Here is a 17,017-nt window from a genome sequence, read left to right as displayed (position 1 = left end):
TTCCTCTCGCGAGGAAGCCCGAGCGCCGGAAGTGCCCGAGAGCGCGGCGGCGGGGCTGCGCGGAGGCGCCGGCGCGCCGCGGGCCGAGGGAGCGGGAAGCCGCCGGCCTCCTGGGCTGCCCCGGGCTTCTCGCAGGTACCGCCGCGGTCGGGCTCCCGGGGAGGGCGGGCGCGGGGCCCCTGCGGGCCTCCGACCGAGTGTCGTTGCAGAGCCGCCCCCATGCTGCGCTTCCCGACCTGCTTCCCGTCCTTCCGGGTGGTGGGAGAGAAGCAGCTGCCGCAGGAGGTCGTGTTCCTGGTCTGGTCCCCCAGGCGGGACCTCATCGCTCTGGCCAACACCGCGGGCGAGGTGAGTGAGCGGCCGCCGGCGCCCCAGCCTCAGTTTCCCCTCCGCGGGCTGGGCGCGCCACCTGCCCTCCCCTCTCCCTTCCCGGCCGCTGTAAACTTCAGGTGAAAGTCTAAGGGGCCGTGTATGGGAAAGAGAATGTATATACTTATTTTACCTATTTTGTGGCTAAAGTAAGTTCTCACACAATCACACAGTCCTGCCTGCCCGTCTCTTTGGGTCATTTATTTGCGAACTGGGCTTTTGAGAAGCCCATCATGTGCCTCTCGCCCGGAGGAGCAGGTCCACAGACCCTTCCCACGTTCGCTTGCAGTTGAGTAGCGGAAGGAAGATGCGTTATTGCCAGACTTCAGCTGCGGATGTGCACGCGTGCACCTGCCCCAGAGGATGTGTTCAAGCATTTATGTTTTTGCCCACGTTTTGTATTATGTGCTGGATCGCTGCCGCCCGTTAGAAATACAGTGGAGCCTGGACTTACGAGTTTAATTCGTTCCCAGACGGAGCTCGTTAACTCAAATTACTCTGTCAACTCAATGCAAAAAATCTGCTGAGAGACAGCTGGTATCTCAAAAAACTCGTTAGTCGGGACACTCCTAAGTCAAGGCCCCACTGTACCCTTAAAACAAGGGAGTGAAGTCTCACTGGATTCCTGGTGGGAGGTGCGTGAGTGTTAACAGCAGGTCTAGTTGACAGGATATTCATGAGCTGCATCCTGGTTGTACCCAGCCTTCGGCTGAGAGGGCTCATTATCCGGCAGCCATGTTGTAAGGGAACCTTCACCTGCGTATGCGTCCTCCTCTGGCCTTTTGGCAGGTGTCCTGGCCAGGTGAGGCTTGCGTTGTGTGCAGCAAGCTTGGTAAGTGGATGTAAGAGGGACTTAGGAGCCAGGGAGACTTAGCACTGGGGGCTACCGCGCTGCGTTGACTGCCCTGCCCTTGTCTCCAGGGTCCTGATGTCTCACGGACCTTCCTCCTCCGCCAGGGAGCTGTGGTGATGTCATTGCTCCGGAGAGGAGCGCAGGTAGTACAGCCACAGCAGGAGGGGGAGAGAGGTTTTAGGGACGCCGGTGCAATCAGATGGGTAGATGTACTAGTGGGCACTTGTTGCTGCTGTTGTCTCAGTGAGAAGAAGGGGTGCTGTTCAGGAGTGAGGATGGACTGTGAGAAGTTTGAGGAGAAAAGAGAGGTGTGAAAAAGCCGACCAGGCAAGTGGACGAGGGAAACCTAATGGGATTGCTGGTTGGAGCCGCACGAAACTAAGGGTCTTGCAGTTGGAGGGAAACTGGTGAGCATGGTTGTGTGTCTCTGCTGTTCTTTTGGCTACGGGGGTGCAGACATGGTTGGGTTTAACTAGGGATGTCGTTTTGCAAGTCTGACAAAGCAAGAGAGGTACAAGGGAAGTATATGCAAGACTGTAGTGATGAACCTTGGGTTCTAACCTGATTAAGTAGGGAAGTGAGCGCATGTGTGGAGTGAGGGACACCGACTAGGTGGTGGAATCCATGGATTGCGTGCCTTGGTGAGGTTGAAGAATCAGAGCTGGGCGAAAGCAGGGATGAGCTGGAAAGAGAGAGGCAGTGATGGAAAGGGGAAGGTTTGAAACTGAGCTTGTTGGAGCATTTGTAGCTTTTGGTAATGACAAGGTCAAAGGTGTGGCCCTGGGAGTTCCTGAGGTGAGGTGGAAGATGTGATCATTGTAGCACAGGTAGTTGAGAACTGAAAAGCTCTTGAAATTACTAACAATGAGGATGAGTAAGTGGTGTTGGAAAGTACGAGTGAGCCAGGCAGGAGTCCACACCTTCCAGGAATGAGGGGAATGCCTTGAGGGTCTCTAGATCAGCGGTCGCCAACCGGTGGTCCGTGGGCCACTGGTGGTTTGTGAGGTCTGAAAGGTTGGCCACCACTGCTCTAGATGACTGCAATTAAAGAGGAATAGAGGGTGATCTGGTCTGACGGCATAAAATTAAAAGTTAGAGTACTTTGGCGAAGAGAAGAAAAATCATCCAGAAATGGTATTGAGCATCAAGGATGAAACCTACTTCGTCTCCTAGCCCAGCAATACAGGGGAGGCAGGAAGTCAAATGGCCGCCACCTGGGAATCCTGCCACCTGGGAAGCAGTGTCCTCAGGTGAGAAGCACGTTTGAGAAAAGAACAAATTCCGGAGGGAGCAGAGGAAGGTTTCGGAAGTAAGGAAGGGCAGAGATGCTCGGGAAAGAGCGTTGCGTCTGGGGGATGAGCGATTCCTTGGGGGGCTTGGCTTTCCAGTAGGGGTCGATGTAACGGGGAGCGAGGGACTCCATGAGATGAGGCAGGGAGCGGTAAAGCTGTGAATGTGGGATACCAAGAAGGTGTGGCAGGGTCCAGGAACTCAGTTCTACCTTTTCTTCCTTATTCTCAATGGTTGTTTGGTTTATGTAGAGGATGGAGTAGGGCCATCTTATTTTTGAAGTACAAGGAACGCTGGGGTATCATCTTGACCCTCCAAGATGGGGACTTACTGGTATGGAAAAGGAAATTTAGAATGGCTACGTGACTTGCCCAAGATCCATGGCCGGTTGAGTGACATGGCTGAAGTTAGATCCCAAGTTGTCTGATTCCAAGTTTGCCATTATTTATATCACTCCTACCTTTCTAGTGCTATTTGTGATTCTTTTTTTTTGGTCATTATCTTCTTGGACAACCTTATTCTTTTCCAAAAGTCAAGTTTTCTGTTGACATAAAGATAGGAAAATGGGCAGAGTATAGGGTTCAATTAGACCTGTTCCACCTATTTTGAAAATGCCTTAAGTTCGTTCAAATACTGTTGTCTTCTTTCTTCTGGTAGCTAAATATACTCAAGATAATTTAAAAATAGTGGGGATCTAGGTTTATTTTATTTTTGGAAATGGATTCTTATGTTCTGCCATTATGTCTCTTTTGTCCTAGGTTTTACTTCATCGACTTGCAAGTTTTCATAGAGTTTGGAGTTTTCCACCAAATGAAAATACAGGAAAGGAAGTGACCTGCCTAGCTTGGAGACCAGATGGCAAACGTAATGATCGTGTTATAAAAAATACGTTTTTATTATTCGCAGAGTATTCTTTAAAGAAAGCTTAACACTGAAAGAATTTACTGTTCTCATTATATACTAGAATTTTGAATACCAGTTTGGGAAATTAGTTTTTAAGAATGTTTTAAACTGTTTTATTAGAACTTAAATTAATTCTACCATCTTGTTTCTCCAAAATAAAATCTGACTTCTTGGTGAAGGTAACTCTAAAGTGAAATTTGGTAGAATATACAAAATACTTTGGTTTTATTTTCTTCGTTGTCTTGTCCTGCACAATTTGGCCCAAACTTCACCTACCGCTCCCTGGTCAGTTCAGTGCCATCATGGCTCTTTCCCCCCCAAAATGTCTCTTAGCCTTAAATGGATGGCTCATAAATATTCTCTCTGCATGTATGCTTGCCTCACCTGAAGGACTGTCACCTCTGACTGCATTGATTCTATTTCTGTATGATTTTTTTCCTCCAGGTGTCCGTTGTTTTGTAGTTTGTTATATTGTAGCTGGCAGTGGCTCTGCGGACTGAACCCTTCTCTCCCATGTGTTGTGTTTACAATGACAGTTGTTATTTAAACTGTTGTACACATACAGTCAGTACAGTAAAATGCTGTAAATCATTGCCTAAAGTTCATCGGTAATCATTGGTGCTTTAAGAAAAAAAAGGAACTGTTTTTGTAAACTCTTTTGTACCCTTCATTAATTTTTTTTCTAGCTAAATATAAATATGTAAAAATGCCCTGAAAGCCCATTACTTACAGATAACTATTTTTATCTGTACTCATTAGCTCAGCTGTTGTTTTATCTTTTTTTTTTTTTTTTTTTAAAGTAGCCCTCCAGTGTGGCTCAGTGATTGAGTGAGCATTGACCTATGAACCAGGAGGTCACGGTTCGATTCCCGGTCAGGGCATATACCCAGGTTGTGGACTCAGTCCCTAGTGGGGGGCATGCAGGAGGCAGCCAATCAGTGATTCTCTCTCATCATTGATGTTTCTCTCTCTTCCTCTCCCTTCCTCTCTGAAATCAATAAAAATATATATATTTTTAAAATACATATAAAATTAGAGGACTTTTGTAAGTAACATCTTGGTATCTTGCGGTATTCATCCAAAAATACCAAGATCTGAAAAATGAATTATGAAAGCCAGTGTGTTAAAAAGTATTTAAGTAGATGATATTTTTATCATTAAAAAAGTCTTGTGTTTTTAGGTATTGGTTATTTCAAGATTGCTTTAAATCATTTTTAAGAGGAGGATACCGGGATTGCCTCACATCTAGCTTAGTTGTATGTGTTGGTATACAGTGAAATCCATAGCCCACTATTCACAGATTCTTAAATTTGATAAGTTAGGAAGATGCCAATGACTTAGGTAGAGAAAGTGTACTTGATAATTCAGTCGCAGTGATGGCCTTGTTTTCCATTAGGGGTTAGAAACAAAAATGGGGAACAAAATGCTTTCCAAGAACTAAGCAGATGGAAGGAATTGCTTCTTGCCTTTTAGGCATGTTTACAGGACCAGTATGTCTTGGTGATACAATATTATTGATTGTCAGTCTGTTGAGACCTGGTTTGTATTTTCTGCTTGGCTGCTGGGTTCCAGTTTAGAGGCTTTGATGTGCAAGATGCTAAGTACAGTTCACGAGGAAGAAGATTATTCATGAAAGTTTGAGCATTTGAAAGTAAGCTTAGATAACAGCTTAACTATATGCAAAGATGTAATTTAGGTTTTAAAATATTATTTAAAGAAAGGATTTTTTTAAGTTTAATGATTTCTGTGATCACAATGTATTTAAAACTAGAGGCCCATTGCATGAAATTTGTGCAAAAGTAGGCCTTCCTTTCCCTGACTTCCCTCTGGTACCCGGGACCTGGGCTTCCCTTGCAGCCCTGGCTTTGTCCGGAAGGACATTGGTCTAATTAGCATATTAACGCTTTTATTATTATAGACTAGAGGCCCAGTGCATGACATCATGCACTGGGGTGGGGTCCCGTAGCCCAGCCTGTGCCTTCTCACAGTCTGGGATCCCTCGGGGGAGTGGGCCTAAGCCGGCAGGTGGACATCCCCCAAGGGGTCCTTAGTGCTGCGGCAGGCAGGGGAGGCTCCTGCCACTACTGCTGCATTGCCAGCCTGTGAGCTGGGTTTCTGGCTGAGCAGCGCTGCCTCTGTGGGAGTGCACTGACCACCAGGGGGCAGTTCCTGCATTGATCGTCTGCCCCCTGGTGGTCAGTGTGCATCATAGCGACTGGTCGTTCCACCATTCAGTCGATTTGCATATTAGGGTTTTATTATATAGGATAATAAAACTGGGCAGGACGTGAAATACCCATGTATTTTTCTTGAATGTTACACTAATTTTTTCTGATGATATCTTTTTCTTTTAGTTTTGGCCTTTGCTCTTGCTGACACCAAGAAAATTGTTTTGTGTGATGTGGAAAAACCTGAAAGCTTGCACTCCTTTTCTGTGGAGGCCCCAGTTTCTTGTATGCATTGGATGGAGGTGACGGCAGAAAGCAGGTAAAGTAATTCAAAAAGAAAATAAAAACTCCAGTAGTCACGATAGGATGGAATTCGTGAAATTTTCATTTTTTAAAATGGGTACTTAGGGATATCTGTATGTTAAGTATGTGTGTACATTGCATTTAACTTTTGTATTTTTAAGCTTATCAAGATAAACATTCTTTTATGCTTTATTAGATTTTTTTTTTCTTCTAAAAAAAATCTGGTTCTTTATGGAGCAGGAATGTTTGTTTGAATATCCAAGCTTTTTCTTTTTAGTTATTTTTGTAGTTTGCATTATTGCTCTATATTTTCGAGTAATAGCAATTAAAATGGCTGGTTTGCACATTGAAGTTCTGTTTTGCTTTTCACTATTTATTTCGTCGAAAGCTTTGGTTTTTTTTGTGCCTTAGTAAATAGTCTTAGAGTATGAAAAGTGCTGAATGGAGCATTCTGTTTGATGTTACACGGCTTCTTTCTGTGTCCATGGTCCCCAGTAATTTCCTTATTTTATGGAAATAATTTTGTCTTAATCTCTGTAATCAGTAGTAACCAGTAAAAATGGCCTAAAGGATGAGTGGGTTTAGGGAATACTGAAAATAAAAGCTTTTTTGAGTAAATGTGATAATTTTCTTTCCATTAGCGTTTCCTTTCTAATTAAGTTTTAAATTAATATCAAATTAATTTGTAAAATCTGAATATTAATTGACAGCTTTCCTAAGGGAGACTTGTAAAGAATTGGATACCAAGGATCTAGCCTGGAGTTTGAAATTCAATGTAGATAAAACAGAGTGATTAATCTGTCATCAGATAATCAAGAGTGACTAAGGGTCATGTGGGTTTGCAGAAGGTTAGAGGAGCAGAGTATGCTATGTAAGTTCTACACCAGACTAGTTAGCTGCTAAGTGTATTTCTGACACACTTTCTACAAATAGTTTAGATATGTTTTATGGAGATTCCAGGGTCTCTTGGGATACCTAGTTTGTGTTAAAGTGGGGGAAAATTCTTCCCAAGTCACCACTTTTTTGTTTTTTTACCTTCTCATTTATTTCCAACCTTATTTGGGGTAGAATTGAGGGGGAAAGGGGCGTAAAAAAAGACTGTTTCAAAATGCATCCTGTCGTCTTATATACCTGCTGGGTTGTCAAATTTCCAAATGTAAATAAGCCATAGGACTCATAATTAAATGCTAAAATAATTGTAGTGTTCTTTAAAAGTACTCTCCTACTCAGGTTTAGTGACAGTTCTTAGATGAGAGTTAAGGAATCATTCATCTCAGTCAGTATCTAATACTAACCATGTATGAGTGTATTTTATATGCTGAGATAATTGTTTTTTAGTATTTGTTCCACTAAATGTAAAGTGGCCAGACTGATTTTTTTTGCAGAAATAAACCCTTTTGTAAATGAAGAATTTCCTACGGATTTTCTGCTCTCCTGCTTCTTGTTTGTGGTTGTTATGACTTTTTTACAATGGTAAAAATATGTGTGGCATTTATTTACTTGGTAACGTATAATGCATAAATGTATAACGTATAATGTATAAAACTGGGTATTTAAAAAAACTAGTATATTTTTAAATGGAAAGAGAAGTAAAATCTTTTATAATACTTGTTTTTCTGTTTTTTAGTGTTCTAACATCCTTTTATAATGCTGAAGATGAATCAAATCTTCTCTTACCTAAATTACCTACATTGCCAAAAAAGTAAGTATCAGAGTTTAATTTCATTGGAATTAATCTTACAGATTTCTGTCGACTTTTAACACTGTGACAATTATCTCATTTGTTTTAAAAAATATATTTCTAGTAAGAGTATTTTTTACCCCAATCTCTGTTTTTCTCTAGTTATAGCAACACCTCAAAAATATTTAGGTAAGGCATGACTTTTTTGTTTTCAAGTAAGATAATCTTTTTATTATCTGAAGGATATAGTTGAAAAAATAACCCAATTGTTTTTATATTCTAGTGAAGAAAATTCTGATGAAATTATTAAGCTTTTGGGAGATGTCAGGTAAATTTTGCACATATCTTAAATAACAAGTCTAATTTATTAAAGTTGACATTTGGTATTTGAGGCAGTTTTCAGAGTTTCAAGGGCAATTCCTTTATTTGTGATTATTTTATTGCTGACAAATACCTCTGAACAATATACAGACATTAATGTGTATTGTTTACTTGTTTTTATTGTGTGGTCTTTGATTGTGACAAGCTTAACAATATTATAATGTACCTTTGTTTCTTTCAATAAGAAGCAAGAGAGGATTGAGGTACTGGAGTTTCTAAAATTTAAATTTAAATATTTAAGTTCTTTAAGCTTGTTCAGTATCATAGCATGAGAGCCATGATAAAACTGATGGCCCTTTGTATTAGCTGGGAAAAGGATTGTTTTGTTACTGAGAGTATACAAATGTAATCGTCAAAATAATTGATGCTTATTTTACTGTAAACTGATGTTTTTTAGGCTAGAAAAAAATTGATGTTCTTTTGAAATAATGCAATGAGGCTGATGTGATTGAATATTGAGTATTAGTGAATTTGTTTCATGTTTCATTTCCCCCACAGGGGAGCTTTAGCGTGCAGATTGTATGAGAGCAGGAACAATTTATATCTTGGTTTAAGAACTACATCTTCCCTGTTGTCCTCAGCTTGTTGCGTTATTTTTAATTAGGCTTAATATTCTTGTCCTTGGAGGAAGCTCTGGTTTTATTGAACTTTATGCTTATGGAATGTTCAAAATTGCCCGAGTCACAGGGGTAAGTTTTCCTTTAATTTTTTCTATAATGTTTATCTTAGAATATAGCAGCTAACTGATTCACAAAAAAGAATAAAACACAAAATTATTTGTTCTTAAATGTTAATAGGACACTCCCCTAAGTTCAAAATAGTGTTATGATGTCTGTGAAGATACGGAACTATTGGTGGCATTAGTCAAGTTTTTCTTTTTAACAGAAAGGTTGATAGGACACGCTTGATTGTGACTTAATGTTGTTCTAGCCTTGTGGTGGGTAAGAGCTCCAATTTGTGATAAGAATGTGATGCAAGTCGTCAGAAGCTCAGTACTGAGTCTCCATGGTGCCATGGTTGCTAAGTCTCCGTCTTCCCCATAGCTTTTACCCCCTTCGTAGCTTAATCATCTTCTTGAAAATATTGTAGACCCTGTCGAATATGTTGGTTCTCCAACACTAAATTTGGGGACCCTTGATATCGGTATGCGAGTGTCCATGTGTTGTGTCCTTCCTCGTCCTTGCATCTAGGCGGATGCATACCTTCCTTGGCTGGCTACACAGGCGTGGCAGGAGCCAGGCAACGTGCTTCTGCTGTTTAGACCTCTGTGAATGTTTGCCTTCTGTCTTGTAAGCGATGCAGTCTAGCAGTAATACTAAGTATGCTGGGGGATTTGACTGTCTTACAGATTGTTGGTACTTGTCTTGCGTTGTGTTTATCAAGTGATTTGAAATCATTATCCGTAGTCACAGAGGTCTCTGCCACTGGTGTTTCAGAAGTTTCATACTTTCAGGTGAGTATCGAAACCTGACAGCAGAGAGTAAATCTGTTTTTAAAAGGTTTTATAGGTTTTTATAGTCCATATCATCCGAATGGCTCTTAAAACAAAAAGCAAACAATTGATTTGGGGCTTCTAAATCTTACGTGTGGAATCTATATACTAGTATGCAAAAGCCTAAGCGACCTGCCGACCGGCCAGTAGCTATAACACGCACTGACCACCAGGGGGCAGACGCTCAGTGCAGGAGCTGCCAAGCTGTGGTGACTTGGTAGCTGCGGTTCTCAGGTGATGCATCCGGAACCAGAGAGGAGGGAGCCTGATTCCGGGGTGTGTCACCTGAGAACTGTCCTCTCGCAATCTGGGACCTCTTGGGGGATGTCGGAGAGCCAGTTTTGGCCTGATCCCCGCAAGCCAGGCCGAGGGACCCTACGCACTGGGCCTCTAGTAGTATTATAAAAAACTATGTAGAGGGGATTGCTAACCAAGGGACAGTGAGCAATGCACACTTAAACACGGCAGAGTAGAAAATCCTAAACTTTGCCCTGGCTGGTGTGGCTCAGTTGGTTGAGCATCATCCCATGCACTGAGGCCACTGGTTTAGTTCCTGGTATGATTCCCATTAGGGGCACATGCCCAGGTTGCGGGCTCGATCCCCAGTAAGGGGTGTGCAGGAGGCAGCCAATTGATGTTTCTCTCTCTCCCCCTCCCCCTTTCTCTCACTTTAAAATTAATAAAAACATTTAAAAACGAAGAAAATCCTAAGGTTTTGTTCTGATACTCTTAAAACTTTTGGGCTCAAAAGGAGAATTCTGACATAGTCTTTCTGATGATACAGAGTTAAATCTTGACTCTTCTGAATTATAGGATTTTGTTTTTTGAACTGGGAGGTACTGCTTTATTTTTTATTTTTATTTTTTAAAAATATATTTTATTGATTTTTTACAGAGAGGAAGGGAGAGGGATAGAGAGTTAGAAACATTGATGAGAGAGAAACATCGATCAGCTGCCTCCTGCACGACCCCTACTGGGGATGTGCCCGCAACCAAGGTACATGCCCTTGACCGGAATCAAACCTGGGACCCTTTAGTCCACAGGCCAACGCTCTATCCACTGAGCCAAACCAGCTAGGGCCTGCTTTATTTTTTAAAAAGTTTTTTTTTTACGTGAGATATAATTGGCATATAACATTAGTTTCAGGTGTACAACATAATAATTTGGTATTTATGCACACTGCGAAATGATCACCACAATAAGTCTGGTTATCATCCATTATATATACAAAGTTATACAAATATATATGTATTTTTCTTGCATGAGATTTTTTTTAAGGTTTACTCTCTTGCACTACAATATTATTGATTGTAGCCACCATGCTATGCATTAAGTCCCCATGATTTATTCATTTTGTAACTGGAAGTTTGTACCAGGGTAGGACTGATTTATTTTTTTTAAAAGAAGTAAGTGTGAAAAAGGTGAAGGGATTAAGAAGTACAAATTGGCCATCAAAAATAGTCATGGGGATGTAAAGTACAGCATAGTGAATATAGTCAATCATATTGTGGTGACTCTGCATGATGCCAGGTGGGTACTAGACTTATTGGGGTAATTACTTCGTAAGGTAGGTAAATATGTAAGCAGCCCTAGCTGGTTTGGCTCAGTGGATAGAGCATTGGCTTTGGACTGAAGGGTCCCGGGTTCGGTTTCGGTCAAGGGCACATGCCAGGGTTGTTTGCTCAATCTCCAGTAGGGGTTGTGCAGGAGGCAGCCGATCAATGTTTCTCTCATCATTATTTCTATTTCTCTCTCCCTCTCCCTTTCTCTCTGAAATCAATACAAATATATTTAAATAAATAAATAATTATGTAACCACTATGCTATATATCTGAAACTAATGTAATATTGACTGTCAGCTGTAATTAAAAAATACTTAAAAGGTTTTTAAATTTTTTTTTTAAATAAGTGCATCTAATTGTTACTCACTTTATTATTTTGATTTTGCAGCTTGAAACCAATCTATTGTACTCTTTCTTACCTGAAGTAACTCGGATGGCCAGAAAGTTTACTCACATTTCAGCTCTTTTGCAGGTATTTATTTATAGCTTGTTTTATGTGAATATTTATTATAAGTTTCTAATGTTCTATAAATAACAAACTTGAAAATTTTATTTTGTAAAGCTAACTATCTGTAGTAGAGGTATCTAGTCTGATAGATAATCTTACAATATCCATTAAGGCAAGAAAAAGAAATGTAATAGAAAATCTCCCATCCATCTCTATTTCTCCAAAAAAAAGAGGAAAAAGTAGTTTAAATCGTTTTAAATATTCCCAGAAATAAAATAATATCGTGGAATTTTTAAAGTTTTATTGTAAAGAAAGTATTATGGAAAACAGTCATCTTATCAGTTAGCTTTGGTACTTAATAAATAGCCCCTGATTCTGTAGGTTGGTGTCTTAGTCGACAGTTCAGTCGGCTCAGATGGGAGGTTCTGTTGATCAGGACCAGGTTCAGCTAATTTCGGCTGGGCTTGGTCTTGCATTGGGTAGTCAGCTGGCTGATCTAGGTGTCTCTGAGCTGTGCTGGTTTGTCTATGCTTCACCTTCTCATCTCACAGCGGGCTAGCCAGGCTTGTCCATGAAATAGTGGCAGAAGCAGGGGTGTCAAGAATGCAAGAGGAGGTGTACAAAGCCTTTTAAGGCCTTAGATCCACAGTGTCACTTCTGCTTTGTGTTGGTCACAGCAAGGTACAAGGCCAGATTTAAGGGCTAGAGACATCCACTCTGTCTGGATAGAGGAGCTACGTGAATTGTAGCCTTTTTTTTTTTTTTTTTTTTCAGTCTCCCACACTCACTAATTGACTTGATGTCGAAGATTTCCGGAGATCAAAATCTTTTTAAAGATCCTGTTTGAAAATTGAATAGCTGACCAAACCGGCATTTTGACAGTTTGTGTATGTAAGACATACATGTCAGAAGCTGGAGGACATTTGTTTTATCAAATAAAAACTTAATTTAGGAATGGTTGATAGTAAAGTGATTACCAAATGTTAGCTACAGACTTTTCCTCTGGCTTAACTGAGTTAAAAGTGATTGAAAGTAAATTCTGGATTTCTTTGAGACAATAGACAGGAAGACGCACACATTATTTAGTTAGCATATTGGGTTAAATACTTTTCAGCGTACTGACATTTTCTTCTTTTTGTGAATAGTATGTGAATTTGTCACTGACATGCATGTGTGAAGCCTGGGAAGAAATACTGATGCAGATGGATTCTCGGCTCACCAAGTTTGTGCAGGTAAGGTGCCTGCGCCCCCCACAGAGTGAAGAATGCTTGATGTCCCTGGTCGCGTTACAAGGTGCATGAGAAAGGTCCGTCTGATTTGAAAAAGGCTAAGGTCGGGTTTTCTGTCACGTCTTGGTTTAACCTCGGGCTCTTTTCTCAAAGAGAAAGGACTGTCTTCCCATTGGCATAGCCTAGGTGGGGACAGGATGGTGAAGTGGGGCAGGCGGGGCTTGGGGATAAGGACAGCTGTTGGAGGAGCTGATTGGCTGTTTCCCAGTCACTGACAGGTACATAATCCATTTGAGGGAAGGTCGAGGAAAAGGAAGGGAGTTATACTCCTGTAATTCTGAATAAATATGCTTATAATTTAAAACCTTTGTATAATTTTATCCATTTCGTGTAGGAAAAGAACACAACCACATCAGTGCAAGATGAATTCATGCACTTGCTGTTGTGGGGGAAAGCTAGGTAATAAACTCATGTTTGGTACTTCTGCTTTTTCTTCCTTTTTAAAGTAATTTTTTATTTCAAAATATATTCATTGTAAAAATATTTTAAAATTCTGGCACACAAGAACAAAAGATAGTATATGTCTTTTTCTAGGCTTTTCTGTGGACATGTACATTTTTATGTAAATGTGATCATTTTGTATGTGTATAATATATATTATATATGTATTTTTAAATGTATAAAAATTTAATAATTTTTATATAGCTAAATTAGTTTTTTTCTTTAATAGTTTTGCCTTAGCATTATTCTTAAAAAGACTTTTCCCATCTGATGAGTATTCAAAGATTGATTTGTGTTTTCTTCTGCATTTTTTTATGGTTTATCTTTTATTTCATTTACATGTCCCAGCTGTGATTTATTTGGTCATACGTATGAATATCATACATTCTCCTCACTGCGTTGAAATGCCACTTTAGCACAGAGTGCCTCCTCGTACACGCTTCAGTCCGCTTCTGGACTTTATTGTTTCCTTTCACCAGTACAACAGACGCTTGATTGTTGCTGGGCTGTTTCTTTTTGTTTAAAAATCTTGTTTATTATTTTAAATTTAAAAGTTTTAAGACTTAAAAACACTTTCTTTTTCATTGTAGTGCTGAACTTCAGACCCTCTTAATGAACCAGTTAACAGTGAAGGTGTGTGTGGTTAAAGTGTCCTTAGTGTTTCAGTGGCTATGAACACAGTCTTAATTTTTTTTTTTTTTAGAATGGCATATCGTATCTTGCTTGCATATTAAATATATTTTCTTCTCTTAATTAGGGCTTAAAAAAGCTTGGCCAGTCTATAGAGTCCTCATATTCCAGTATACAAAAATTGGTTATAAGTCACTTACAGAGGTATGAAGGTTTTGTAGAATTTTTTGGTATTGTATTTGCATGTACTGGGTGTTGGTCTTCTTTCTGTCTTCTTTCTCATCATCATCTGTCATTCTTTTTTTGAGCCCTTCCTAGTGAAAATTACTGCATTGGTATTTGAGGCGAATCTTGGAGTACCCAAGATATAAGAAATCAGTCCTGTAATTCTGCTTTATGAACTTGTTTTCCAACATCTTTTCACCGGGCTAGGCCCTGGCTGGGCTGTTTCCTCACCCAACAATGAGGCATATTTTGAATAGGGCATTTACCCCTTTTTGAGCAGTGAATTGAAGTATGTTTGTGTATCATTTTTAAATTTACACAGCATGTTATGTACTTTGGCATTTAATACCTTGGAAAGGTGTTGATTAGATTACCCTCGTTTTACATAAGAAGAAACAAATTCTTCTTATTTCATGACCAGAATGGTCATGGCTGGTCCAGCATTACCAAGTGTCAGAGCTGGACTTTCTCCCCGACCTCCGAGTCCCTGCTGCTGCTCTCCACAGCCTCTCAGCGAATCAGTGGACAGGCGGATGCAGGCACTCAGTGTTTGACTTAAATTTTGATAAATCCCTTTATGCTGAGTCCCCTAATCCTTCATCACCTTTCCCTTGGATCCCTGCAAGTACCCTTTGGACTGGTCTTCTCCAGTGCACACCGTGCCCCTCAAACGTATCCCCGTGGTGGGTCTGAATATTTAGGAATGTTCAAGCAAGGTAAAGGTTCAAGTAACATGGGCCTGATCATGTTACTCCTGCTTAAAAACTCCCAGTGCCTTCTCATTCCCAAGGCCTTCGCATGGCTTCGCACACCTGCCTCTGCTGCACCCACACTGATGGCCTCAAACTTGACTTTTTTTCTCCTCCCTAATGCTTTCATGCATCACTTTCTGGAACATTCCAGCCTGCTCTTCACTTGGCACTCTTTAGCTCTTAGCTCAACTATCACTTGTTCAGAGAGGCCCACCCTTATCCCCCAGGTTAGATTAGTTTCTTCTGTTACACTGCAACGTGTACATTTCCTTCAAGGCACTTATGTGGTTGGAATGATGGACTGTCTGATTGTGTGGCAATCGCCATCTCCCCCATTAGACTGTCGGTGCCACGGGGACCCTTTCGCTTTCTTCGCCATTATGTTCCCACAGAGTCTAGCACAGTGCCTGTCCTAAATCAAGTTGGAGCTTAATAAATGCTTGCTGAATGTTAAATACAGAGCTGTTGAACGAACAAGATGATCATATGACTGTCTTAAAAGTGCCAGGAGTAACTGTGGAACAGGATTTCATTTTCTTGCAAAATTTAATCATCTTGGTCATGTTCTCATCTCAGCAGTTGATGACCAGATGATTCTGCTACAGTTTTTAGCGATAATTTTGAGAAATAATTATTTCTCTTAGAAAAAAAATTTAAGTTACTTCCAGGTTTTATTAGTGAATATTCAGGAACGTTCAAGCTAGGTAGTAACTGCCTGCCACCTTGCTGATGGCAATGATGCTAATTTATTTCTGCTCCGTTTTAGTGGCTCGGAGTCTTTATTATACCATCTGAGTGAACTGAAAGGAATGGCTTCGTGGAAGCAAAAATATGAACCTCTTGGATTAGATGCTGCGGGTATTGAAGGTAGTAATTTCATTTTCCAACAGAGTGCATTAAACACACTTTACTTACCTGACAAATGATATTTATTTATTTCCTTTTAGATGCTATTACTGCTGTGGGCTCTTTCATACTCAAGGCAAATGAACTTCTGCAGTAAGTATTGGGGATACCTTGCATCACTGACCTCACACTGTTTCCCCTTTCGCTTACAAATAAGAACCTGGCAAATTGTCGTAATTTTCTTAAAACCAGTTTTAAAGTTTTTGTGAAAATTATGCCTTGACTAAAATCAGCCGATAGCACAGTGGGCTCATAACATAAAGCAGTATTGTCCTGTTCCCCTATCCTTACCCCGGCCTTGTCTCCAGGACCTTTTTGCTCTTGATAAGTGCTGCTATTTTTAGTTTGTCTGTAGGTTACCTCCATATTTCTAAACTGTATTGATGGTTAGAGAACTTTTTTCCTTAACAAAGGAACTGTTTTTCTTTTTGCTGCCGGAGAGTTTTGATCATAGGTTTTACTGGTTATGGAAAGGTTAATGATAATGACCCACCTCTCCAACACTGTTATGAAACTTAAGGCTTGGAAGGTCTTCTGAGGTTTAGGAATGAAACATGCAGTATTATTTGCTTAGAGTAATTATCTTATAGGTGGAAGCTTAAAGAGATTTTTTAAATGATATATATTCAGAAACAGTTTCATCAACATGAAGGTGACTTCCACTTCTAATAGTTCATTTTAGGGGCACATTTGTGTTAAGCACGAGGAAATTCAATTCTTATGATTCGTTATTGTAAAGACAAAAATATTAACTTCCAAAAATAATATTCAGTGATATTGGAGGTGGTGACAGTACAGATTTATAATAATTTTCTGTTGGGGTTGATGTTTTTTCTTTCTGACCATTTTTTTTTTAAACGAATAATGCTGAAACCTGATTTTTTTCTTCTTGTTTCTTTTATTTGCAACGTTAGAAAAGGATTTCATGCTTTTACTGAATGCTAGGAGAGACTATTGCATTTGTGGCAAGGCTGTTACAACCAGTTAGAATAGGAGTTATTTGTTTTATTTTTGAAAAGAATCAGGATTTGCTCTTTTGAAATTTTATTTTTAGGGGTGTGTGTGTGTGATTTGTAAAATCTGTTCTAAAGGCTTACATGTCATCAGATAGGATATAACAGGACAGTAAGGATTATTATATGCCACTGTGAAAAATGTTACATGAACCTATGTAATAATTTCATTTTCGATTTATTTTTATCTCTTTAGAGTTATAGATAGCAGTATGAAAAACTTCAAAGCATTTTTTCGGTGGCTCTATGTGGGTAAGTTAAAGCATTCTTGTTATTCTCACACTTCTGTTTTTAAACTGCAGCAGTATCAA

The 17,017-nt window shown here is 40.1% G+C and overlaps 1 protein-coding gene across 4 annotated transcripts in view; it reads left to right on the top strand.

The window, feature by feature from the left end:
- Positions 1-27: 27 nt before the first annotated feature.
- ANAPC4 (anaphase promoting complex subunit 4) overlaps positions 28-17,017 on the top strand; it is a 30,978-nt gene continuing 13,988 nt past the window's right edge. For 2 of the 4 annotated variants that reach the window (XM_059674040.1, XM_059674022.1), the window contains exons 1-16: positions 30-348; positions 3,271-3,376; positions 5,770-5,902; positions 7,514-7,588; positions 7,730-7,756; positions 7,851-7,895; positions 8,553-8,637; positions 9,297-9,401; positions 11,391-11,474; positions 12,596-12,682; positions 13,074-13,138; positions 13,771-13,813; positions 13,938-14,014; positions 15,554-15,654; positions 15,735-15,786; positions 16,903-16,958. In XM_059674040.1, coding sequence (XP_059530023.1) covers positions 220-348; positions 3,271-3,376; positions 5,770-5,902; positions 7,514-7,588; positions 7,730-7,756; positions 7,851-7,895; positions 8,553-8,637; positions 9,297-9,401; positions 11,391-11,474; positions 12,596-12,682; positions 13,074-13,138; positions 13,771-13,813; positions 13,938-14,014; positions 15,554-15,654; positions 15,735-15,786; positions 16,903-16,958 — 1,270 coding nt within the window. In that variant the 5' untranslated portion in view covers positions 30-219. Of the gene's footprint in view, positions 349-3,270; positions 3,377-5,769; positions 5,903-7,513; positions 7,589-7,729; positions 7,757-7,850; positions 7,896-8,552; positions 8,638-9,296; positions 9,402-11,390; positions 11,475-12,595; positions 12,683-13,073; positions 13,139-13,770; positions 13,814-13,937; positions 14,015-15,553; positions 15,655-15,734; positions 15,787-16,902; positions 16,959-17,017 lie in introns of all 4 variants that reach the window. The other 2 variants (XM_059674050.1, XM_059674031.1) reach the window with 2 other exon arrangements.

This window comes from Myotis daubentonii, chromosome 1, assembly GCF_963259705.1.
Source record: "Myotis daubentonii chromosome 1, mMyoDau2.1, whole genome shotgun sequence".
Classification (NCBI taxonomy): Eukaryota; Metazoa; Chordata; class Mammalia; order Chiroptera; family Vespertilionidae; genus Myotis; species Myotis daubentonii.
This window is presented reverse-complemented; position numbering and strand designations above follow the sequence as displayed.